The sequence below is a fragment of the Salmo trutta genome, chromosome 25 (genome assembly GCF_901001165.1).
Source record: "Salmo trutta chromosome 25, fSalTru1.1, whole genome shotgun sequence".
Classification (NCBI taxonomy): domain Eukaryota; kingdom Metazoa; phylum Chordata; class Actinopteri; order Salmoniformes; family Salmonidae; genus Salmo; species Salmo trutta.
The window spans coordinates 26,747,571-26,772,940 of record NC_042981.1 but is presented as its reverse complement, the minus strand read 5'-3'; the positions used below and the strand labels follow the sequence as shown (position 1 = coordinate 26,772,940).

General features: G+C 43.5%; 1 protein-coding gene and 1 long non-coding RNA gene across 2 annotated transcripts; one reads left to right on the top strand and one right to left on the bottom strand.

Annotated features, from left to right (window-relative positions):
* Positions 1-16,543: 16,543 nt before the first annotated feature.
* On the bottom strand, positions 16,544-23,153 carry LOC115162285 (uncharacterized). The gene is made up of 2 exons (XR_003869509.1): positions 23,055-23,153; positions 16,544-16,729 (listed from the first exon to the last, which is right to left on the bottom strand). It is a non-coding gene; the product is annotated as an uncharacterized LOC115162285 (long non-coding RNA).
* LOC115162284 (tripartite motif-containing protein 35-like) lies at positions 17,464-25,163 on the top strand. Its single transcript, XM_029713440.1, has 2 exons — positions 17,464-17,722; positions 23,666-25,163. Exons 1-2 carry the CDS (start codon positions 17,592-17,594, stop codon positions 25,137-25,139), a joined length of 1,605 nt encoding a protein of 534 aa, XP_029569300.1. The 5' UTR covers positions 17,464-17,591; the 3' UTR covers positions 25,140-25,163.
* The last annotated feature ends 207 nt before the right edge of the window (positions 25,164-25,370 follow it).

Below are 25,370 nucleotides of genomic sequence, written 5' to 3'. Positions count from 1 at the left end.
GAATGTGAAGCAATGAATTGGGGTATCAGTCTACTCGGTGACACCCACAGAACACAACTGAAGAGTTTACGCAAATATTAACATTGTAGCTGTTATCGTGGGATTGTGACTGTGTGATATCACCTCCCCAGTCAGCCTATTGTGTGTATTGACATTCATATTGCACTGTACAGCTTTACCTAAGGATTGGGATCAATGAAATGGGGTAACAGTCTACTCAATACCCAATATATTTTTTCCAACGTCCTCCTCAGAGTTATCAGACTCCAAAACATCCACGCAGTATTGTTTTTCCTCTGGTAGTGTTTTTCCTCTGTGTTCAATACACATAGGTTGGCAATAAATGTGGCTCAATTCACAGTTGTTTCAGAGACCCGCAATAACAACTACGATACTAATGTTCTCTGGGTGTCACTAAGTAGACTAATACCCCATGTCATTGATCCATAATCCAAAGGTAAGGCTGTACAGTGAAATAAGTATGCCCCCAATGCAATTCTAAAGTATAATACATCTAGTGTGATTTCAACAGATTTTTGTCAAAATAACAAATTGTTGTCTTTTGTTGATTTTATATAACTTCATTCCAACCTCGTCTAGCATGATCTAATCAATTATGGCATAATTCTACTATTTGTATTCATTTGCATCACTGTCAGTGACATAGTTTTATTTTGAAGGCTAACCGCAAAGTCCACTATTGTGGCTAATCCTTATTGTGGCTAGCTTCACATAGATGGGTCCGACCACCAGTAATCAAATAGGAACTGTCTTATAAATTAGGGTTATTTTAGATGTTGACACCTAGCTATTTAGTTAGCCTGCTAACGATAGCTACCGAAACAGATTGTCATTTTGCTATGTTTTGGGGAAGAACATTGTTTGCATCCATGAGCTAGCTTTTTTTTAAATGACAAAAACAGTAAGTGCGCGAGACAACTTTACCAGCATAATAGCATACACATCGATGAATCGTTGTGACATATGAAATACGTGTAATAGTGGAATCAATGTGTAATAGCTATGTAAAAAATGTATGAACGCGTTAAATTATTATGTGACGTACACTCATATTCCGGTCCTAATTAGTCAACAAGCTTATTTGAGATGTCAAATAGTGTTATTTGACGTGTATCTATTTTTTAATCCTGGTTGAGAATGAAACGACTCAACAAATGAACAACGAAACAGCACAGCAAGTAAGTGAAAGAAATAGGTTTTGATTATGTTTTACTGGTAATGGGAACATATGTAAATGCTAACAAAATAACCTTTTGGTCAGTGTGGTGTGTGTGTGTAACCTTTATTTAACTAGGCAAGTCAGTTAAGAACAAATTCTTATTTACAGTGATGGCCTACCCGGGCCAAACCCGGACAACGCTGGGCCAATTGTGTGCCACCCTATGGGACTCCCAATCACGGCCGGATGTGAACCAGCCTGGATTCGTACCAGCCTAGATTCGAACCAGGGACTGTAGTGACGCCTTTTGCACTGAGATGCAGTGCCTTAGACCGCTGCGTCCATGTGTGTGTTAACTATTTAACTATACTAGAATGCTTAAAAGACTGCTAAAATTTTAAATATCGGATATCGGTGCATCACTATTCTTTACCTCAATTCTATATTGGATTCCATACATTTTTCTCCCAATAATTTTCTTCCTCACCATCTCCCACACGTGAGATATCCACTATGGAACCACTGGTTGGAACAAAATGATGTACCTCTGTCTGCTTTCCTGTTAACTCTGACATGAATATTCCAGAGATGCAAATATTTAGTTGGACCAATACATACATGTAGTTGTGGTTATGGAAACAAATCTAATTTTATTGGTCACATGAGCCGAATACTTTACAGTGAAATGCTTACTTATGAGCCCATTCCCAGCAGCGCAGAGTTAAAAAGTAAGATAAATATTTGCTAGATTAAAAAAAGAAATACTAACACAATAAAAACAATAATGAGGCTATATACAAGGGGAACTACTACCGAGTCAATGAGGTAATACAGTATGTAAATGTGGCTAGGGTAAAAGGGACTAGCCAACCAGCATATATAATCAATAGAGTAGCAGCAGCATATGTGAAAGTGTGTGTGTGTGTGTGTGTGTGTGTGTGTGTGTGTGTGTGTGTGTGTGTGTGTGTGTGTGTGTGTGTGTGTGTGTGTGTGTGTGTGTGTGTGTGTGTGTGTGGCGTCAATATGTGCGTGTGTGAGAGCATGTGTGAGAGCATGTGTGTGCGTGTGTGTTGGTGTGTCAGTGTAGTATGTGTGAGTATGTGGGTAGAGTCTAGTGAATGTGCATAGAGCCAGTGCAAGGGAGCCAGTGCAAAACAATTAAAATAAATAAATAAATAACAAATGGTCCGGGTAGCCATTTCATTAATTGTTCAGCAGTCTTATGGCTTAGGGTAGAAGTTGTTCAGGTGCCTTTTGGTCCCAGACTTCGGTACCTCTTGCTGTGCAGTAGTGGAGAGAACAGTCTATGACTTGGGTGGCTGGAGTCCTTTACAGTTTTTGTGCCTTCCTCTGACACCACCTGGTATAGAGCTCCTGGATGGCAGGGAGTTCAGCCCCAGTGATCTACTGGGCCATATTGAGAGCCTCTTGCCAGTCAAGAGGCTCTAAATTGTGAAACTGTAGACCTTGAGGATCTGAGGGCCTATGCCAAATCTTTTCAGCCTCCTGATGGGGAAGAGGCATTGTTGTGCCCTCTTTATGACTGTGTTGGTGTGTTTGGACCATGATGGGTCACCGAGGAACTTGAAGCTTTCGACCCACACCACTATAGCCTTGTCGGTGTGAAATGGCCACCCATTTCCCGTAGTCAACGATAAACTCCTTTGTCTTGCCCACGTTGAGGGAGAGGTTGTTGTCCTGGCACCACACTGCCAAGTCTCTGACCTCCTCCCTATAGGCTGTCTCATCGTCGTCGGTGATCAGCCCTACCACCGCCGTGTCGTCTGAAAACTTAATGATGGTGTTGAAGTTATGCGCAGCCATGCAGTCATAGGTGAACAGGTAGTTCAGGAGGGGACTGAGTACACACCCCTGAGGGGCTCCCGTGTTGTTGATCAGCATGGCAGATGTGTTGTTGCCTACCCTCATCACCTAGGGGCAGCCTATCAGGAAGTCCATAATCCATTTGCAGAGGGAGGTGTTCAGTCCCAGGGTCCTCAACTTAGTGCTGTGCTTGGAGGGCACTATCATGTTGAACACTGAGCTGTAGTCAATGAACAGCATTCTCACATAGCTGTTCCTTTTGTTCAGGTGGGAAAGGGCAGTGTGGAGTAGGGCTGTTACGGTGACCAAAGCAGGATTTCTTATAAGCGTCTGGATTTGTGTCCTGCTCCTTGAAGGCAGCTCTAGCCTTTAGCTCAGTACGGATGTTGCCTGTTATCCATGGCTTCTGGTTGGGATATGTACCAGTTGAGGCTCCTCAAAGGAGGAAGGGGAGGGACCATCCTCCTCAGTGAATTTCATACAAATAAAAATAGTGAAACATTAATAAAGTTATAATTTTTAGATAAAACTATACTAAATATATTCACATCACCAAATAATTGATTAAAACACTGTTTTGTAATGAAGTTCTATAATAGCCTCAACAGCGTTCTGTAGGGTAGGACCATGGTGTACCCGGGGGACAGCTAGTGTCCGTTCTCCTCTGGGTCATTGACTTCAATCCAAAACCTAGAAGCCTCGTGGTTCTCACCCCCTTTCCATAGACTTACACAGTAATGATGATAACTTCTGGAGGACGTCCTCCCAACTATCAGAGCTCTTGCAGCATGAACTGACATGTTGTCCACACAATAAATGGATCAGAGAATGAATCTAGTACTGAAAGCATAAGCTACAGCTAACTAGTACTGCTTCCATACAATGTGGTGAGTAGTCTCTCTAAGAGAGAGAAATACAATAGTTCAACAGTTTTGAACAAATTAATTTCTTCAAAAATGAAGGAGAAGCAACAGAGAGAGTGAGAGAGCTATATTTCATATATATCTTTTCACTTTCACTTACTTAGCTAGCAAATGCAGCTAGCTAGTTTAGCCTACTCAAACACCCGGCTCAAACAGAGAGGGATGCTATGTTACCTAGCTTGCTATGGCTAGCTATCCAACACTAGAACTCTTCTAAGTCACGGTATTTTTGTTTTAGGAATGTATTGCCACGGGGCCCGCAGGTGTAGCTGCTAAACTGCTTGCTAACTGCACACTGTACGCATGGTAGTAGTGGGTTTGCTAACGCTTTGACTTGACATTAGATAATATGGTGACAACAATCTAGGCTGTGTGTAGCGATTAACATTTATAATATGCTTTTTTTTAGCTTAGTCACAGACAGCTGATGTGTTGTGCACTGAAGTCCACCAGCAAAGGGAAAAGGTAAGAGGAGGAGTGAGCGTATATGCGAAAAGGAATTATACAACAATCTTGCTGCTATGAAAGTGAACTGTGGTTGCATTCATTCCACCAATTCTGTTGAAAAATATTTCTTAAATGGAAGCACACTGGACGATACTGAGGTAAACGTACCTGAACTGTTGGTATTGAACCTGTCAATGTCTGTCAACTTGATTACTTAAATTTCTCTCGACCTGTGCACCATCGCTGTAAACTTTCATTTATAGGCTAAATTGTAGCAACCTCATGATGGGTATGGGGAAAACAAGAGTATCATGTAGTAGCCTAAACCTATGCTGTTACATTGAACCGGCTGAATGGAATATGAATGACAGTCATCCAATATGCTGTAATAGAAGTAATCCCACATCATAAATGGCACAACCCAGCCCCTCTGCTACACTCTACACCTGTATAACAACCCTGCCCCTCTGCTGCACCCTACACCTGTATAACAACCCAGCCCCTCTGCTGCACCCTACACCTGTATAACAACCCAGCCCCTCTGTGTCTGTCTACACCTATATAACAACCCAGCCCCTCTGCTGCACCCTACACCTGTATAACAACCCAGCCCCTCTGTGTCTGTCTACACCTATATAACAACCCAGCCCCTCTGCTGCACCCTACACCTGTATAACAACCCAGCCCCTCTGCTGCACCCTACACCTGTATAACAACCCAGCCCCTCTGTGTCTGTCTACACCTATATAACAACCCAGCCCCTCTGCTGCACCCTACACCTGTATAACAACCCAGCCCCTCTGCTGCACCCTACACCTGTATAACAACCCAGCCCCTCTGCTGCACCCTACACCTGTATAACAACCCAGCCCCTCTGCTGCACCCTACACCTATATAACAACACAGCCCCTCTGCTGCACTCTACACCTGTATAACAACCCAGCCCCTCTGTGTTTCTCTACACCTGTATAACAACCCAGCCCCTCTGTGTCTCTCTACACCTGTATAACAACCCAGCCCCTCTGTGTTTCTCTACACCTATACAACAACCCAGCCCCTCTGCTGCACTCTACACCTGTATAACAACCCAGCCCCTCTGCTGCACTCTAAACCTGTATAACAACCCAGCCCCTCTGCTGCAATCTACACCTGTATAACAACCCAGCCCCTCTGTGTTTCTCTACACCTATACAACAACCCAGCCCCTCTGCTGCACTCTACACCTGTATAACAACCCAGCCCCTCTGCTGCACTCTAAACCTGTATAACAACCCAGCCCCTCTGCTGCACTCTACACCTGTATAACAACCCAGCCCCTCTGCTGCACTCTAAACCTGTATAACAAACCAGCCCCTCTGTGTCTCTCTACACCTGTATAACAACCCAGCCCTCTGTGTCTCTCTACACCTATATAATAACCCAGCCCCTCTGTGTCTCTCTAAACCTCTATAACAACCCAGCCCCTCTGTGTCTCTCTACACCCATATAACAACCCAGCCCCTCTGCTGCACTCTAAACCTGTATAACAAACCAGCCCCTCTGTGTCTCTCTACACCTGTATAACAACCCAGCCCCTCTGTGTTTCTCTACACCTATACAACAACCCAGCCCCTCTGCTGCACTCTACACCTGTATAACAACCCAGCCCCTCTGCTGCACTCTAAACCTGTATAACAACCCAGCCCCTCTGCTGCACTCTACACCTGTATAACAACCCAGCCCCTCTGTGTCTCTCTACTCCTATATAACAACCCAGCCCCTCTGCTGCACTCTACACCTGTATAACAACCCAGCCCCTCTGTGTCTCTCTACACCTGTATAACAACCCAGCCCCTCTGTGTCTCTCTACACCTATATAACAACCCAGCCCCTCTGTGTCTCTCTAAACCTCTATAACAACCCAGCCCCTCTGTGTCTCTCTACACCCATATAACAACCCAGCCCCTCTGCTGCACTCTAAACCTGTATAACAAACCAGCCCCTCTGTGTCTCACTACACCTATATAACAACCCAGCCCCTCTGCTGCACTCTAAACCTGTATAACAACCCAGCCCCTCTGTGTCTCTCTACACCTGTATAACAACCCTGCCCCTCTGAGTCTCTCTATACCTATATAACAACCCAGCCCCTCTGTGTCTCTCTACACCTATATAACAACCCAGCCCCTCTGTGTCTCTCTACACCTATATAACAACCCAGCCCCTCTGCTGCACTCTAAACCTGTATAACAACCCAGCCCCTCTGTGTCTCTCTACACCTATATAACAACCCAGCCCCTCTGTGTCTCTCTACACCTGTATAACAACCCAGCCCCTCTGTGTTTCTCTACACCTATACAACAACCCAGCCCCTCTGCTGCACTCTACACCTGTATAACTACCCAGCCCCTCTGTGGCTCTCTACACCTATATAACAACCCAGCCCCTCTGCTGCACTCTAAACCTGTATAACAACCCAGCCCCTCTGTGACTCTCTACACCTGTATAACAACCCAGCCCCTCTGTGTCTCTCTACACCTATATAACAACCCAGCCCCTCTGCTGCACTCTAAACCTGTATAACAACCCAGCCCCTCTGCTGCACTCTACACCTGTATAACAACCCAGCCCCTCTGTGTCTCTCTACACCTATATAACAACCCAGCCCCTCTGCTGCACTCTAAACCTGTATAACAACCCAGCCCCTCTGTGTCTCTCTATACCTATATAACAACCCAGTCCCTCTGTGTCTCTACACCTATATAACAACCCAGCCCCTCTGTGTCTCTCTATACCTATATAACAACCCAGCCCCTCTGTGTCTCTCTACACCTGTATAACAACCCAGCCCCTCTGTGTCTCTCTACACCTATATAACAACCCAGTCCCTCTGTCTCTCTACACCTATATAACAACCCAGCCCCTCTGTGTCTCTCTATACCTATATAACAACCCAACCCCTCTGCTGCACTCTACACCTGTATAACAAACCAGCCCCTCTGTGTCTCTCTATACCTATATAACAACCCAGCTCCTCTGCTGCACTCTACACCTATATAACAACCCAGCCCCTCTGCTGCACTCTACACCTGTATAACAAACCAGCCCCTCTGTGTCTCTCTATACCTATATAACAACCCAGCCCCTCTGTGTCTCTCTACACCTATATAACAACCCAGCCCCTCTGTGTCTCTCTACACCTGTATAACAACCCAGCCCCTCTGTGTCTCTCTATACCTATATAACAACCCAGCCCCTCTGTGTCTCTCTACACCCATATAACAACCCAGCCCCTCTGCTGCACTCTAAACCTGTATAACAACCCAGCCCCTCTGTGTCTCTCTACACCTATATAACAACCCAGCCCCTCTGTGTCTCTCTATACCTATATAACAACCCAGCCCCTCTGTGCCTCTCTAAACCTGTATAACAACCCAGCCCCTCTGTGTCTCTCTATACCTATATAACAACCCAGCCCCTCTGTTGCATTCTAAACCTGTATAACAACCCAGCCCCTCTGTGTCTCTCTACACCTGTATAACAACCCAGCCCCTCTGTGTCTCTCTACACCTGTATAACAACCCAGCCCCTCTGTGTCTCTCTATACCTATATAACAACCCAGCCCCTCTGTGTCTCTCTATACCTATATAACAGCCCAGCCCCTCTGTGTCTCTCTATACCTATATAACAACCCAGTCCCTCTGTGTCTCTCTACACCTATATAACAACCCAGCCCCTCTGTGTCTCTCTATACCTATATAACAACCCAGCCCCTCTGTGTCTCTCTATACCTATATAACAACCCAGTCCCTCTGTGTCTCTCTACACCTATATAACAACCCAGCCCCTCTGTGTCTCTCTATACCTATATAACAACCCAGCCCCTCTGTGTCTCTCTATACCTATATAACAACCCAGTCCCTCTGTGTCTCTCTACACCTGTATAACAACCCAGCCCCTCTGTGTCTCTCTATACCTATATAACAACCCAGCCCCTCTGTGTCTCTCTATACCTATATAACAACCCAGTCCCTCTGTGTCTCTCTACACCTATATAACAACCCAGCCCCTCTGTGTCTCTCTACACCTATATAACAACCCAGTCCCTCTGTGTCTCTCTACACCTATATAACAACCCAGTCCCTCTGTGTCTCTCTACACCTATATAACAACCCAGCCCCTCTGTGTCTCTCTACACCTATATAACAACACAGCCCCTCTGCTGCACTCTAAACCTGTATAACAACCCAGCCCCTCTGTGTCTCTCTACACCTATATAACAACCCAGCCCCTCTGCTGCACCCTACACCTATATAACAACCCAGCCCCTCTGCTGCACTCTACACCTGTATAACAACCCAGCCCCTCTGTGTCTCTCTACTCCTATATAACAACCCAGCCCCTCTGTGTCTCTCTATACCTTTATAACAACCCAGCCCCTCTGTGTCTCTCTATACCTATATAACAACCCAGTCCCTCTGTGTCTCTCTACACCTATATAACAACCCAGCCCCTCTGTGTCTCTCTATACCTATATAACAACCCAGCCCCTCTGTGTCTCTCTATACCTATATAACAACCCAGTCCCTCTGTGTCTCTCTACACCTGTATAACAACCCAGCCCCTCTGTGTCTCTCTATACCTATGTAACAACCCAGCCCCTCTGTGTCTCTACACCTGTATAACAAACCAGCCCCTCTGTCTCTCTACACCTATATAACAACCCAGCCCCTCTGTGTCTCTACACCTGTATAACAAACCAGCCCCTCTGTCTCTCTACACCTATATAACAACCCAGTCCCTCTGTGTCTCTACACCTGTATAACAACCCAGTCCCTCTGTGTCTCTCTATACCTATATAACAACCCAGCCCCTCTGCTGCACTCTACACCTGTATAACAACCCAACCCCTCTGTGTCTCTCTATACCTATATAACAACCCAGCCCCTCTGTGTCTCTCTATACCTATATAACAACCCAGCCCCTCTGTGTCTCTCTATACCTATATAACAACCCAGTCCCTCTGTGTCTCTCTACACCTGTATAACAACCCAGCCCCTCTGTGTCTCTCTATACCTATGTAACAACCCAGCCCCTCTGTGTCTCTACACCTGTATAACAAACCAGCCCCTCTGTCTCTCTACACCTATATAACAACCCAGCCCCTCTGTGTCTCTACACCTGTATAACAAACCAGCCCCTCTGTCTCTCTACACCTATATAACAACCCAGTCCCTCTGTGTCTCTACACCTGTATAACAACCCAGTCCCTCTGTGTCTCTCTATACCTATATAACAACCCAGCCCCTCTGCTGCACTCTACACCTGTATAACAACCCAACCCCTCTGTGTCTCTCTATACCTATATAACAACCCAGCCCCTCTGCTGCACTCTACCAGTGGCCTTAAGGTGCAGGAGATTAATATACTTTAACAATGACTTGTGGCTTGTTTGAAATGCTTTCAGTGTTGTGTCAAGAGGAGCAGTTCTGTAGAATTAACAAAGAATGATAATATCCATTGGGACTTGTATGCTTGTGTTGGTTAATGAAGAAGAGAAGCACCAAAAATAATAACAAAACCACAGCCATGTGCAATTGAAATGGCACCGAATAGCAGTGTTCACACACACACACGCAAACACACACGGTCTCAGAGTGTACAGGCTGTGTTGATCCTGGCGCAAATTCTGGTGATTGAAGTGGGAAGCATGTTACCATGAATTATGCATCAAAAATTGCATCAGACTAACAACCTGTTCCTCTCAACTGGTGGTGCCCCCTGGTTCAACTCATTAAGAGAGCTCAACTTCAAAAAGTCTAACAGTAACCAAGCTGTGAGTTTCCCAGATCCACTGTGTGTACTGTCGTTGCTACTCCCTTTATTCTTGTTTGGTTGACGTCTTATAAACCAAATGTGCATGCAGCAGATTCAAAACATTTTTGATTTCCTGTTTTGATGACATATCACATGTAAATCAACTCTTTGGAAACTGTGAGGATTGCCATTGATCTAAACACAGTACCGTACCGGACCATTAAGATGAGTCTGGCCGTCTGACACATTTGTATGGATTTGAAACAGATGCTAAATTTGATCTGAGTACCTGTCATTTCCTATAACATAGCAAGTCTTTAACTTAATCCCTTTTTAAATCTTGAATCTTGAAGCATGGCAAGTTGATTAGATATGAGCTTTACCTAGATGTTTTGAAGGAGAAAAATCTACCCCTCAAATACCTAGCTCCTACGGTATGATAGGTTCTTTAAAGATCTATGAATACTAATGGGAGCTTAAGACAGATTGTCATGCAGTTCCGTACTGAAACTATATGCAGCAAATACAGTATATCTTTATGTGGTTCTGTATTGCAGGGTTTATACAGCTACTGTTGATTTCATAACTCTTCAGTGTTCCAGTAACTACTGAAAGTGAAGTGATTGGCCAGAGACACCTCACTCATGAGGCAAGGCTTAAATCCCCTGCTGATTGAAATGTAACAATGAAAAGCAGTAGCAGAGACTACGGCTCTCAAGGACTGCAGCAGCTGAGCATCCCTGCAACATAACAACCTCTCAGGCGGATTTATAGAGCTGGTAGAATTAGCGGTATGTCTCTGCAGGTTTACAGTATTTCAATCTCCTTCCATGACATTTAGAGAGCAACAGAGATCCTGTGTGGCAAAGCATATATCCTGGCTCTCCTCAATGACTCCTCTGAAGAACCCCATAAAGTCCCTGCTCCAGGGAGGGGGAGTGAAATGCCACTGGACATTTGGGAAATTGAAGGGAATTTGATTGTTCATGGTCCATAGCAGATCTAGGGGGGTAATTGGTAATAGTGTAAGCTATGATATTCTTACCTCATCTGTTGGTGGTGTGTAAAGACAAGTCCATGCTACTTCCTCCATCCCCAGGACTGGATCAATACTGAATTAGCCTCGCTCAATTATTCAGAGTTGACTTATGATGGGCTCTCATTAGTGTTACACTGCTGACTAACAGCAGGTGGCCATTTGAGCCTGAGGAAGGTCCCGTTTCACTAAACAGGTTCTGTAATTCACACTGTGGAGTCCAACATCATGCCTAAAACTACCTCACTGACTGTCTGCATGAATCCATTTTATATTCTACTGTATGCTATATATTGCAGCAGGCCTTTGTATTTGTCCTTCTCACCCACCACAGTGTTACCAACCTGTCTTTCCCAAACCAGCAGCACTCTGGGCCAGGCATAGTGTGAGAGGACACCAGATGTGCTGGTGGTACTGGCGGCCGCTTGGAGGAAATGATGTCACTCACCCAGCAGACAACCTAGTTCTCCTCTTGATCACTGTGTTGAATATTTCAGAAGGTGTGTGCTGCGTTCCCCTGAGCTATCTGCCATCCCACTGATGATACCAGGTCATTATCATTAGTCTGAATTTGTGCAGGTTCAGTCAGAGATTATAAATAATATTTTAAGGAAACTGATAAATGGAACGTGGGAGACATTGTTATCTGAAATTGAACTAGGAAGTCTGGATTCTAGGGTGGAATTCGGTCACGGAATGTGTATAATGTCATCAGGTGGAGATTGGGTTGGTTGCCAAGCGGAGATAAATGGCTGTGTATAATTATGTGTCTTTTATCAGGCTGAGGCAGCCAGGCGCTGGTACACAGCACTGCTCTGTCACGGCTCCTGAATGGCAGCTTTGGCCAGGAAGTGCCATGCCAGCATGGAGGGACCAATGGCACAGAGAGAGACAAGGTGCCTTTCAGGGAACTTACACTCTTTATGGAGCACAAAACCAGCCAGACTACTACGGCTATTGGAAAATACTGGAAGTTACTATTTTCTATTGTTACCTTTCCTCCTCATTTGTTGTTGTGAGATTTTCATGTAAGGCTGATATGAAAATATTCCAGAGGCCTTTGCTGCAACCATCATATTTCTCTGTGACTGTGGTCCTTCACTATTATGTTACGTGTGGCTTGGTAGACATGGGTAGGGTCATAAGCTATGTTTCTGTGCTACATGTATATTGTGATGTACACTGCCCCCTGTATTCCATATAAAAACATGCTGGAAGTACTGGAAGGCTAAAGCAGGAAACTTCCATAGGACATCTTACTACCCTGCTCAGCATTCTTAATACAGCCTCCATCTGCCCTGACTGGGGATTTCAGATGGGTTTTAGCCCCCCTGCCCCACCTACTGTAGAGACACACACACATACATCACACCTGGTGCGTGTGATGTGAGTTGACACTGGAAGACTTACTGTATGCTGGAATATTCAGGCCAATGAGCCATTACCAGTAGATCAGCAGAGCCTGGGCCAAGTGACAAAAGGATGCTCCTTACACGCTGCGTTAGATCACTGTCCCGGAAAGGGAAGACAAGACGTGTCTGCTCCCAAGGTGACATTATTGAGTTCCTCATACACACACACACACACACACACACACACACACGAGTAATAGATAGGAGAACAAGATGTAGAGGAAGCTACCATGGCCCTATCACTAATCCAAAAAGTAACAACTATAGCAAATGAACAGTTATGGGATAGCTTTCTCTTATCCTCCTCTCTTATTTTGGTCGGTCTGTTATGTCCATATCCCAATGTTGGACACAGGTCTCCCTCTCACTGTCGGCCATTTTGGCCTTTTCTTCCACTGACTCAAGGAAACAGTTGATTTTTCTTTCAGCTGAGGCCATTTAGAAGATGAAATAGGAGTTCAGCTCCAATAATGTGCTCTGTTTTATGATGAGTAACATTATCAGGGAACAAAGAAAGCATTAGGATGAAAACAGACTCCCATTTACTTATTCGTTTTGGTTTCCTCAAGCCACACTTGATGTAATCTCCAGCCCAATAACACTCTTCAAATTACCAATATTTTTGTGAAACACTCCCATCTTCCCAGATGCATTACCACTGTAATAACCAAGCTTTATCCCCCAGTATCAATTCACAGAGAAGGCACCGGTGAGATCAGCATAAACCTGATTACAGTATGACCCGTCGGCGATAAAGTAATTTCCGTAAGCTGTTTGGAGGCCATATTACATGTCACACGTCTTTGAGATAATGCACTATTTCATTAGAAAAGGGATATCTCACCTTGTTTTTTATGAGGGACACTTTCAAAAAGCTAGAAGAGGCATCAGAGAATCAGACAGAGGATAGGAGGGATAATTGTTGCTCATTCAACAGGGATGTATTTCTACTCAAGAGCTCTATTCAGAAATCTTTTCCTTCTGATTCACTCCCAAATTGACAGAATTCATTCTGATGGATGTCATTTGATATGGAGGATGACGTTTTCTGATTTGCATGATCCTAGGAAGTTTCCGTTTTTCTTGGTCTTTTCTTTGTTTTCTTATAGTATGCTCATTTGAATACATTCTACCACGTAGTTAACACTTTACCTGACACCCAGCGTCATATGACACGGTCATAACCATGTTGTGATATGTCATAACAACTGACATAACTTGTCAGAACCTGTCATAATATGGTCATAACATTGTCATGACCCATATAGTTACACCTGTTGTGACATATATTGCATGATTTTATGGATGGTTATGACACCTACATAAGAGTGTCAAACCCACATTTATTCAAATGTGTTTTTTTCCCTGCCAAGAAGTTTCCTTTAGTTTGAAAGTGTCTTTCTTAAGTTATTTGTGGTTGTTTTAGTGAATTCTTTAAAGTCATTTTTTTCCTCCATCATATTTTGAATAACTTGTAGAAAATACACTTTATGACACTGTCATAAAGCATTATGACCATCCTGTGTCACTTTACTTGGATTAAGAAAATACACTTTATGACACTGTCATGAAGCATTATGACCATCATAATCATGTAAGCCAGATAGGCCTATCACGTACATGCCCTGATGTCAGTTATCAGTAACAAAGAGAGTATCTTGTCCTGATCCTGAAATCTGCTCCTGCGTTCATCCCAAATCAAATCAAATTTATTTATATAGCCCTTCGTACATCAGCTGAAATCTCAAAGTGCTGTACAGAAACCCAGCCTAAAACCCCAAACAGCAAGCAATGCATGTGAAAGAAGCACGGTGGCTGGGAAAAACTCCCTAGGAAAAACTCCTGAGAAAGGCCAAAGACCTAGGAAGAAACCTAGAGAGGAACCAGGCTATGAGGGGTGGCCAGTCCTCTTCTGGCTGTGCCGGGTGGATATTATAACAGAACATGGTCAAGATGTTAAAATGTTCGTAAATGACCAGCATGGTCAAATAATAATAATCATAGTAATTGTCGAGGGTGCAACAAGCACGTCCGGTGAACAGGTCAGGGTTCCGTAGCCGCAGGCAGAACAGTTGAAACTGGAGCAGCAGCATGGCCAGGTGGACTGGGGACAGCAAGGAGTCATCATGCCAGGTAGTCCTGAGGCATGATCCTAGGGCTCAGGTCCTCCGAGAGAAAGAAAGAAAGAGAGAAAGAGAGAATTAGAGAGAGCATATTTACATTCACACAGGACACCGGATAAGACAAGAGAATACTCCAGATGTAACAGACTGACCCTAGCCCCCCGACACATAAACTACTGCAGCATAAATACTGGAGGCTGAGACAGGAGGGATCAGAAGACACTGTGGCCCCATCCGATGATACCCCCGGACAGCAGCAGAGCACTGGGGTAGGTTTATGTCTGTCATCAATGTGTGCACTATTACAATGATCATTTAATAATGTCAATATCAGAAAATGCTAAAATAACATGAACATACTGTTGACAAGTAGTCTATGGTGTAATGGAATGGTTTGCCTTGTGTGGTAGTTTTTTAGGGTTTTGACACTCTTATGTAGGTGTCATAACCAGCCATAAAATAACACAATATATGTAACAACAGGTCTAAATATATGTGCCATGACAGAATATGACAAGTTATGTCAAGTTATGACATATTATGACATGGTTATGACCGTGTCACAATGTGCTATGATGCTGGGTGTTAAGTAAAGTGTTACACACTCTGTGTGTACAGCAGGTCCCATATGTGCAGTGTCAATTACATGCTAATGTATTTGTTTGCTTGGGCAGCGTGACGGACGTGTCGGAGCATGAAAGCTTGGTGGTTGGTGCAGTGGTTGGTGCAGTGTTTCAGCAAGGAGTTCATTCCTCAGCCAGCAGGACACGGCAGGAGGGACACCCAGGGGCTTTGACCTTGTACCATGTCACTATCCTGGGGTGAGAGGGTGCCAAAATACTGGCCCTACTCAGACTGTGGGCCACTGATAACGCTACTTAAAAATCCCCCCATATTTAATGCTTCTTATGTGTCCAGTCCCAATTGAGACTTTCTGAAAAATATATTTTAAGGAAGAAGAGACATTGCTAGGTAGAAAGGTTGAGGCAGAAATTAACTTATGGTGAATCCACCTCCAACCTCTAATGCATCTGATCTAACTTAACTAGCATACGTAATGACTTGTCAGCTGTGCAAAGGTTAATGTATGACGTGTCAGCTGTTCATGTATAATGTATATATCTTTTGGAGAAAAAAGATGCACATTTAGATGTTATATTCGATTAGCAGCAGCAGCCAACCGTAACCGGTGTGATTTGTATGTAAGCTCAGTATTCCCCTCACAGTGGAGATATACTCTGGGTAATCACAATCCAACCTACAGAAGCACACCCACAGTAAGCTCTCCCTATAATATATTCTTCTCATGTTATATGAGGCTTTGGCACCTAATTTGTACTGGGAGGTGGAGAGTATTGATGGTATAGAAGGTCTGATAGGAACACTGTGAGGAGATCAACATGCTGCTAATAGGATGTGTGCTATCATGGTTTTAGCCTCCCACAGGCCCTGAATCCTGGGTGACAGCTTCGTGACACACCAAATGTCTATAACAAATGTCCTGTGAGGAGAGCAGAGTTTGAACCATCAAACTGTGATCACTTGTGGTCCACGGCAGAGAATAAACTAGGATGGCAGGACCTCCTGACAGGGCTGTGACATGCACCTCCTCTCCACTCCGCACTACACTGGGAGGCACCGCTCTGATTTGTGACCTCACGCCTCAGTGTCATGCGGACGTGAGGGAATAAATAAAAACTGGACACCTGTCACCTAGAGAAGTATAAACAATTTGTTTTAAATTAGATGCCCACTCAACACTCACCCACTTTCTCAACTAAGGCCCTATTTTCTCTCTTTCTTTCTCATTTAACTGTCATGAAAAGGAATCAGCTGTTCCCTATCAGTCAGTCAAAGCAGTCCTCAGCATGTTACAACCGCTGTCCATACCGCTACTCGATCCGCCTGTAACATCCAGAGCGTTGTCTCCCATTGCTTCATCTCCCCAAAGCATGACGTCTCCTGCTACTGGCTGAGTCTGCCAGGTCTGTTAAAATTAGATTAGAATTTATGAAGATTGCCTCACCTGGCTCACTGGCGTAATATATGCTGTTGTAGTAATTCACGTTCGGCCGTTCATTTCCTAAGCAGCCAAGGGCCCCAATATTTCACCGTGACAATGTAATCACAGGTCCACATTAAAAATAACTTATTGTTTAGAATTGGGGCCGAAAAAAAACACTGACTATAAAACTATAGCCGTCTTGTCATTCACGTGGATGTTTACCTAAGAACCGAGGTCAACGTGATTTAAACACAGCTTACAACCTTATTGATTACAGGGGGGCTTTCACAGACACAGACAGACATGCAGAACAGAGGATTCACAAGGCCTTTGTGTACTGATTAGCAGGAAATCTCAGTAATGACTTGTGATCCAGGGGTTAAGTAAATGGATAAGTAAACTAAATGTTTTGATTAATGCCTTAAAGCAGGTCTAATCTGTCTTGGCTGTATTGCTGTCTGGTCTTCGATGCTTGATATCTTTGCATGCATTGAGCAACACAATGTCTTCTCTCACTACTCACTTCTGCTTGTCTACCTGATTTTAGTAGTTGCCCTTTGGGCATTTTGTCACTCATACCACTGTATAACATTACAGATTTCAATAGCCTGTGAATTAGGACAATCGTTTGGTATTAAAACAGTTTTCTGCAGTCAAATTACCAAATCGCCCTCTACATTTACCACTCTCACTCTATGTCGCCCTCGTTTCCTTCCTGGCAATGTTTATCTGCTGCAGAAAAAACATTGGCAGGGAACGAAGGAAATGAGTGAGCAACAGGGGGGGCTCAGGGTAGCATAGAATCAGAGAGTATATAAAAGGTAACTTATTCAGTGGTTCTGAGATGATGACATATGGTCTGAAATTTTGTCTTTGGGCTGTCTATTGTCTGAAGGATTTAGCCTTGGCCAATGAGAGAGGAGTAGGAGTGTGGAAATCACAGAACCCTATAGAAGGCAGTGAAGACACATCAAGGTATGGTTTAAAAATCTCTTCTGTACTTTGTGTTACTGCTGATGGGTTTCCTTTAGTGCATTAATGTAACCTTTTCTCAGTGCTGTTTCTGTTCACGGGGGCCATTTCAGAGCCATTATCGAGCTTGTCAATTCCCCTTTCCCTCCCTGTTTTAATGAACATGTTTTCTAAGCAGATCAATACTTTATTTTTCATGTCTCACGCTTTTCGCAAATATTCTTTCGCAAATCAATACAGTCCTTGATGCGCTGCATCACCTCCTCCCCCACATGCATTTCCTGCCCCACCTTCCAAACACACAAGGTCGTCACTGCATGGTAAGACGTGTAGTGGTGCTCAGCTTTTATTCCGTTAATCTTATGGGCATAGCTGCAACCTTTTCTGCCTGATCAAGGCTTTCACTAAATATTAGTATTTATTTAATATAAGCTTACAGTGAGTACGTTGTTGACCCAGGGCAAATGTAAGATGTACAATCAGGAATATATCACAGATTGTATGTAAAAACAGAGCAGTACAGCACAAAAGGTTTGCTGAAAAGGAGCAAGTATGATGTCATCGCTAGCCTCTCAGCGCTCTTCTAGCCGATGGAATCGATTTAAACATTAAACTGACTCAGGACATTAGAGATGTATTATTTCAACATGGGAGGTGGTTCTCATGAAACACATATCCATTCTCAGATCAGATAGTTGCAGGGTATGTGTTAGAGTGGGGACTTTGTTTTACTGGAGATGGGGGGTTGGGTTGGCAGGGGCTTGTGTGATTACCGCTTACACTGATTTATAACTCACTTTTAATTATCTGAGGGGGACTAGAGCCTGTGCCAACAGCTACATCCTCTGATATTAGGACAGGAAGGGGAGAGGGAGCCCTCTTTGGTTACCACCCCAGCCCCTGCCCCTATTGTCTGAGACTGAGACGGGGATTCGCTCTGCCTCCTGGAGTTTCAGCAAGCCTCAGTGGACCAGGCCAGACGGATGTGTCTGAAATATATACCCGGTATGGGATCTGAGGATTTCTAATGGAAATATGAAGCCATGTTCTACTGGACATGGAAGTCTATCTAACATTCCCTGGTGACCTATAAATTAGACTGTTGGTGAGGGCCACACAAATCACTGCCTCAGCCTATCTTCTCTAGGTTATCTCTCCTCTATTGTAGAAAGACACTGGCAGCTCCTGAGTTATAATGACTTTGTAACTGTCTATACATGGTACAATTTTTGACAAATATCCACACAAAATCCTAGTTGAATATGAATTTTCCCTAATTGGATTCAGTTCGCAGTTCAATAAGTGGCCAGCTTTATCATATCTGTGACTTATAGTAATCATCATGTCATTTCCATTGAAGGGTTAGTTTATTTCTGCTGAGAACCTCGAAGGCCGTTAAATCTTGGTAATGAGATTTTCATTCTAAAAAGAGCAGGAGACGATTCATGGACCCTCAGAGGCTGCGACATTACATCCTCTCACCTTCACATAATCAATGGAGATAACCAAAGTCAAAGGATCAGGACTCTTCTGTAAATATTGTTGTTTCTAAACTCACATGGGAAAGAACTAACAGTGAGTCAGATGTGTGTGTGGTTGTATTTCTGAGGGAGCCATTCCTTAGCTCTCTGATTGGCTGTTTACATTCACAAACACTAAGTAAACAATATGCTCTGTCTGAAACCATCCCTGAGGAATCTTTCAGCATAGCCTGTCTGCATGGCATCTGTAACAATGCTCTCCCTCTCTCCTTCGCTCTCTCTCTCTCTCATCTCTTTTTCGTGCAAGAATAGCATGGCGGCTTATGTAAGGACTAACCCCTGTATTTCGAGGCAAATTGAGCCGTAGAAACTCATTGGTGTAATTTGGATAATGAATTCCAAAGATATCCCCACTGCTTTGGTAAGCCTGGTATGATCGATGCTCATGTTAATTCTACAGCCTTGTTCTTTAAATCAATATTAAGCCTTAATTCCTGATTCTGATTCATTTGTCAACCTGTGAGTTGAATTTAGTGAGGGTAGCCAGGAATGGGTTACATGACTTCCATGACGAATGAATTTGATAATGGAAATGAATAAAGGAATTATTCCATGGTATGAACATACGTCTCATGTGGAGTCTTGAAGTCTGAAGGGTGGTGTGTAACATCAACATGTCTTTTTCATATTTTAGGGACATAACAAGGGTTGTTGCTCACAGCAAACACACCAGAACCAAAACAAACATTGTGGCCCCACTGACAGTAATAGTGTTTGAAGTAACATATTCATTACCATCATGATTATCAGAAATGAGGAGTTTTGGGAGCCTGTAGAGCAGTGGTATTCAAACTTTTACAGCGGGGACCCCATTTCTTTTTGCCAGAATTTCTCACGACCCCACCTCACCCCAAATATAATGAACAACTAAAACATTGTTGCATTTACATTTTCAACTCTTATCAAAATGAAAACATTGTTGCATTTATTCAATAAAATGTTATTTTCCAATTCTCTTTCTCAAAAACGTTTCTTGTCCCATACAATAATCTGTACTCTTAAATAATGAATGATTATATTTTTTGGTAAATAAAATAAAATGGTGAAACTGCAGTTCCTGGAGTTTGACTACCACAACTGTAGAGGGAGGGGAATAGGGGGAGAAGGGTTATTTTGGAGCAGGACTGTTTTTGTCTCTCATAATTATTTTTTATGCCAGTCATTAAACTGTCCCTTGGGGGAGTGTTGCAGCAGCAGTCATCTCTGTTTGGGCCTTAGATTATCATCAGTGCTGCTTTTCCATTAACCTTCCTCTGTTCCCTTATCCCTTATCCCTCAGGATGCAGTCACTGAGGCAGTTTCTGCTAATCCAAACAGTTATATAAAAATGTACCCTCCCCTACGTATCAATTCAGACAGTGAGGCTTAAATATGTCAACATTTGGCTCTATACTCCAGCATTTTGGATTTGAGATCAAACGTTTCATTTGAGGCGACAGTACAATGTCACCTTTTAGTTTGAAGTTTTTTTATACGTTTTTGGACAAATCAACATAGTGTATTAAAGGTGTCATTAGTTTAGTATTTGGTGCCATATACCTAGCAAGCAATGACTACATCAGGCTTGTGGCTCTATGTATTTTCAGTTTGTTATGGTTGTGTTTCGGATTATGTTTTGCCCAATAGAAACTGAATGATTAATAATTCAGTGACATTTTGAAGTCACTTTTATTGTAAATAAGAAAATAAAATGTTTCTGAACACTTCTACATGAATGTGGATGCTACCATGATTATGGATAATCATGAATGAATGGTGGATAATGATGAGTGAGAAAGTTAGAGGAATAAAGATCACACCCACCCCAAAAAAATGCTAACCTTGTTATGGGGGCATGATATTTGTGCATCATTTGTGCAATTTGAAACACAATCAAAACAAACTGCAAATGCAACTAACACGTTTGTAGTCACAAGCTTGATGAACAGTAGTCATTGTATGCTAGGAATACTAAACTTAGATTAAATTTAATACGCTATGAATTAATTTGTCCAAATACTTATGATGGGTTCAAATGGGGGGACTAGATACATAAAGTGCATTCATTTCTAAACGGTAAAACAGATATGAAAATTCTGTACTTTTACCTCATATATTTCACCTCATTGGGGCAGCAGGTAGCCTAGTGGTTAGAGTGTTGAACTAGTAACTGAAAGGTTGCGAGATCAAATCCCTGAGCTGACAAGGTCAAAGTCTGTTGCTCTGCCACTGAATAACCCACTGAATAACCCACTGTTCCTAGACTGTCATGGAAAATAAGAATTTGTTCTTAACTGACTTGCCTAGTTAAATAAAGATAACAAAAAATACTTGATCTCAAATCCCAAATGCTGGCATATAGAGCCAATTTAGAAGTTGTAGCTTCACTGTCCAAATAAATACATAGGAGAGTTTGTCAAAACTATACATACCACTTTTAAATGTGTTCTAATATAATATAGACTTTAGAAGTCTCTTTCTCTACTTCTTTATTTCTCTTTTTCTTCTCTTTTTTTAATTTCAAAGCTATAATGCATGTGAGGGCGTAAAAATGGTCTGTCCTCGGTTGCAACACTCACTACCGAGTTCCAAACTGCCTCTGGAAGCAATGTCAGCATAAGAACTGTTCGTCGGGAGCTTCATGAAATGGGTTTCCATGGCCAAGCAGCCGCCACACAAGCCTAAGATCAGCATACACAATGCCAAGCGTCGGCTGAAGCGGTGTAAAACTCGCCGCCATTGGACTCTGGAGCAGTGGAAACGCATTCTCCGGAGTGATGAATCACGTTTCACCATCTGGCAGTCCAACGGACGAATCTGGGTTTAGAGAACGCTACCTGCCCCAATGCATAGTGCCAACTGTAAAGTTTGGCGGAGGAGGAATAATGGTCTGGGGCTGTTTTTCATGGTTCGGTCTAGGCCCCTTAGTTCCAGTGAAGGGAAATCTTAACGCTACAGTATACAATGACATTCTAAACAATTCTGTGCTTCCAACTTTGTGACAACAGTTTGGGAAAGGCCCTTTCCTGTTTCAGCACAACAATTCCCACGTGTACAAAGCGAGGTCCATACAAAAATAGTTTGTTAAGATAGGTGTGGAAGAACTTGACTGGCCTGCACAGAGCCCTGACCTCAACGCCATTGAACAGCTTTGGGATGAATTGGAACGCCGACTGTGAGCCAGGCCTAATCGCCCAACATCAGTGCCCAAGCTCACTAATGCTCGTGTCTGAATGGAAGCAAGTCCCCACAGTAATGCACCAATATCTAGTGGAAAGCCTTCCCAGAAGAGTGGAGGCTGCAGCAAAGTTGGGGACCAACTCCATATTAATGCCCATGACATACCCCACAAGACATGCCACCAGAGGTCTCTTCACAATCCAAGTCCAGAACAGACTATGGGAGGTGCACAATACCACATAGAGCTATGACTACATGTAACTTTATTCCACATCAGGTAACTGATACAAGCAGTAGAATCAGATTTTAAAAAACAACTAAAAATACACCTCATGGAAGAGTGGGGACTGTGAATAGACACACACACACAGGTACAGACACACGGATACGCACACGTACTTTGTAATATTGTTGTATCCTGGTATTATACATTTTGTATTGTACATATGTAGTGGCGTAATAATGTTATATGATGTACTGTTTTATCTTTAGTTTTTTGTGTAATGTAAGTGCCTTAATGTGTTTGGACCCTAGGAAGAGTAGTTGCTGCCTTGGAAGCAGCAAATGGGGATCCTAATAAATACAAATACCAATGATTTTGGAATGAGATGTTCAATGAGCAGGTGTCCACATACCTTTAGTCATGTAGTGTACATTAAGGTAGTCATGGTTGACTGCTGAGCAGCGTTTTGAAATCACTGAAGTTTGGTAGTCGGTCTCCGCTCTTGACTTCACATATCCCTTTTCCTGTTCCCGGAAACATTAAACTCTGCACCCAAGGTGTGGGTGTTGGCCATCCACATATTTTCTTTCTGACTGGTGAGAGAAACCAATAAACTTCTGCTTTGTCAACAATGTAAATTGATATATTAAAGTCCTTCTCTGAAAGCAGGTTGGTTTAAATTATAATTTTTAGGACTGGTCTAAAAAAGCCCACAGTAAATGCAGTCAAATGGTAATATGTTACAGTATGTTATAAATTTATGTAGAAAAGTGTTTGGTCAAATTTTGAAGATCGAATAAATACTACAAAACTTCGCAATGTTGGGTTGTTGGGCAGATTTTGGGTAGTGTGCCAAAATGGGAAGTTTCATTTCTGAGAGCCTTAAGTTTAGTTTCTATCTCTCTCCCACATCTCCTATTCACTCACCCTTACTCTCCCTCTTACACACGCAGGCACACACACGCAGGCACACACACACACATTCTCTCATTTTTAACTCATACTCTCTCACTTACTCTACAGCACTCCTGTGAGGATGGCAGCCAGTTTCTCTCTCCTGGAAGAGGACCTGTCATGTAGAGTGTGCTATCAGATATTCAGGGAGCCAGTGATCCTGCTCTGCAGCCACAGCTTCTGCAAGGCCTGTCTGGAGGAAAGCTGGAGTAAACAGGAGACGCAGGACTGCCCAGTCTGCAGAAGGTCCTCCAGAGACCAGTCGCCTCCCAACCTGGCCCTGAGGCATGTCTGTGAGACTCTACTGAGGGAGAGGGAGATTAAGGACACTCCTGGGCCCACCGAGGAGGCGGCAGAGGGGCCCTCACAGGGTGAAAACACCAGCCACAGGGGGTTACAGGGTGTGTGTGGTTTACACTCCCAGAGGCTCCAGCTCTTCTGCCTTGAGGATGAATGTCTGGTGTGTGTGGAGTGTGTGTCGGAGCATGCAGACCACAGCTTCTGCTCTCTCGTGAAGGCAGCAGGCCAGAGGAGGGAGGGGCTCAGACCCACTCTGGAGGCCTTGGAGGAGAAAATGTCTGCCTTCTGCAAAGCCAAGCTAAACTGTGACAAAATGGCTGCTCACATCAGGGCGCAGGCCCAGCTAGCAGAGAAGCAGATAATGAAAGAGTTTGAGAAGCTACACTGCTTCCTGAGAGAAGAGGAGGTGGAGAGGCTAGCTGCGCTGAAGGAGGAAGAGGAGGAGAAGTATAAAAGGATAAAGGAGAGAGTGAAGGAGATAAGTGAGATGATGTCATCTCTGTCGGACACAATCAGGGCTGTGGAGGAGAAGCTGGCAGTGGATGATTTGTTGTTTCTGCAGAGCTACAAGACTATAATGGAGAGAGCACAGAGTGCGCCTCAGGACCCACAGCTGGACTCAGGAGCACTGATCAACTTGGCCAAACACCTGGGCAATCTCAAGTTCCAGGTCTGGGAGAAGATGCAGGGGGCAGTGAAATACATGCCTGTAGTTCTAGAACCAAACACTGCACATCCATATCTCTATCCATCTGAAGATCTGACCAGCCTACGATCTGAAGATAAAGGACAGAGTCTCCCAGACAACCCAGAGAGGTTTGATTCATACCGTGACATCCTGGGTTCAGAGGGGTTCACTTCAGGGACACACTTCTGGGATGTGGAAGTCGGAGAAAATGATGACTGGAGGGTAGGGGTGGCCAGTGAGTCTGTTAGTAGGAAACATGGGTTAATTGAAGAAGAAAGTGGCATATGGGCTGTTGGGGTAGCTAATGGTGAACCTTATAAAATGAAGAAGAAGACCCAGAAGATCAGAGTTTCGCTGAAGTGGGACAAACAGGAGGTGTCCTTCATTGATCTTAGTTCATATACACAAACCCTCAGAACATTTAATCACAAATTTACAGAGAAGATGTATCCATACTTTTATTTGTTAAATGGTCAACCACTACAGATCCTTCCAGGGAAAGTCTCTGTAAACGTGGAAAACCGTGTGGAAAACCATGATATGGAATTGTTTTAAAGTGGCTATACCATGGATCATTTAGCTACCTGATTTAGAATTTTAGGATTATTTGATAAAATATTGAGTTTGGTCTTTACTGCTATAGCCCATAGAAATGCATTGAATAACACATTAATAAATGGCAAAACAGATAGTCAAAAAATAAATCATAAGGATAAGGTTTTGAAGTGTCTGTCCTATACAGTATCTAGGAGATACTGTTTAAGAAAACTCAGGAAATATGTATAT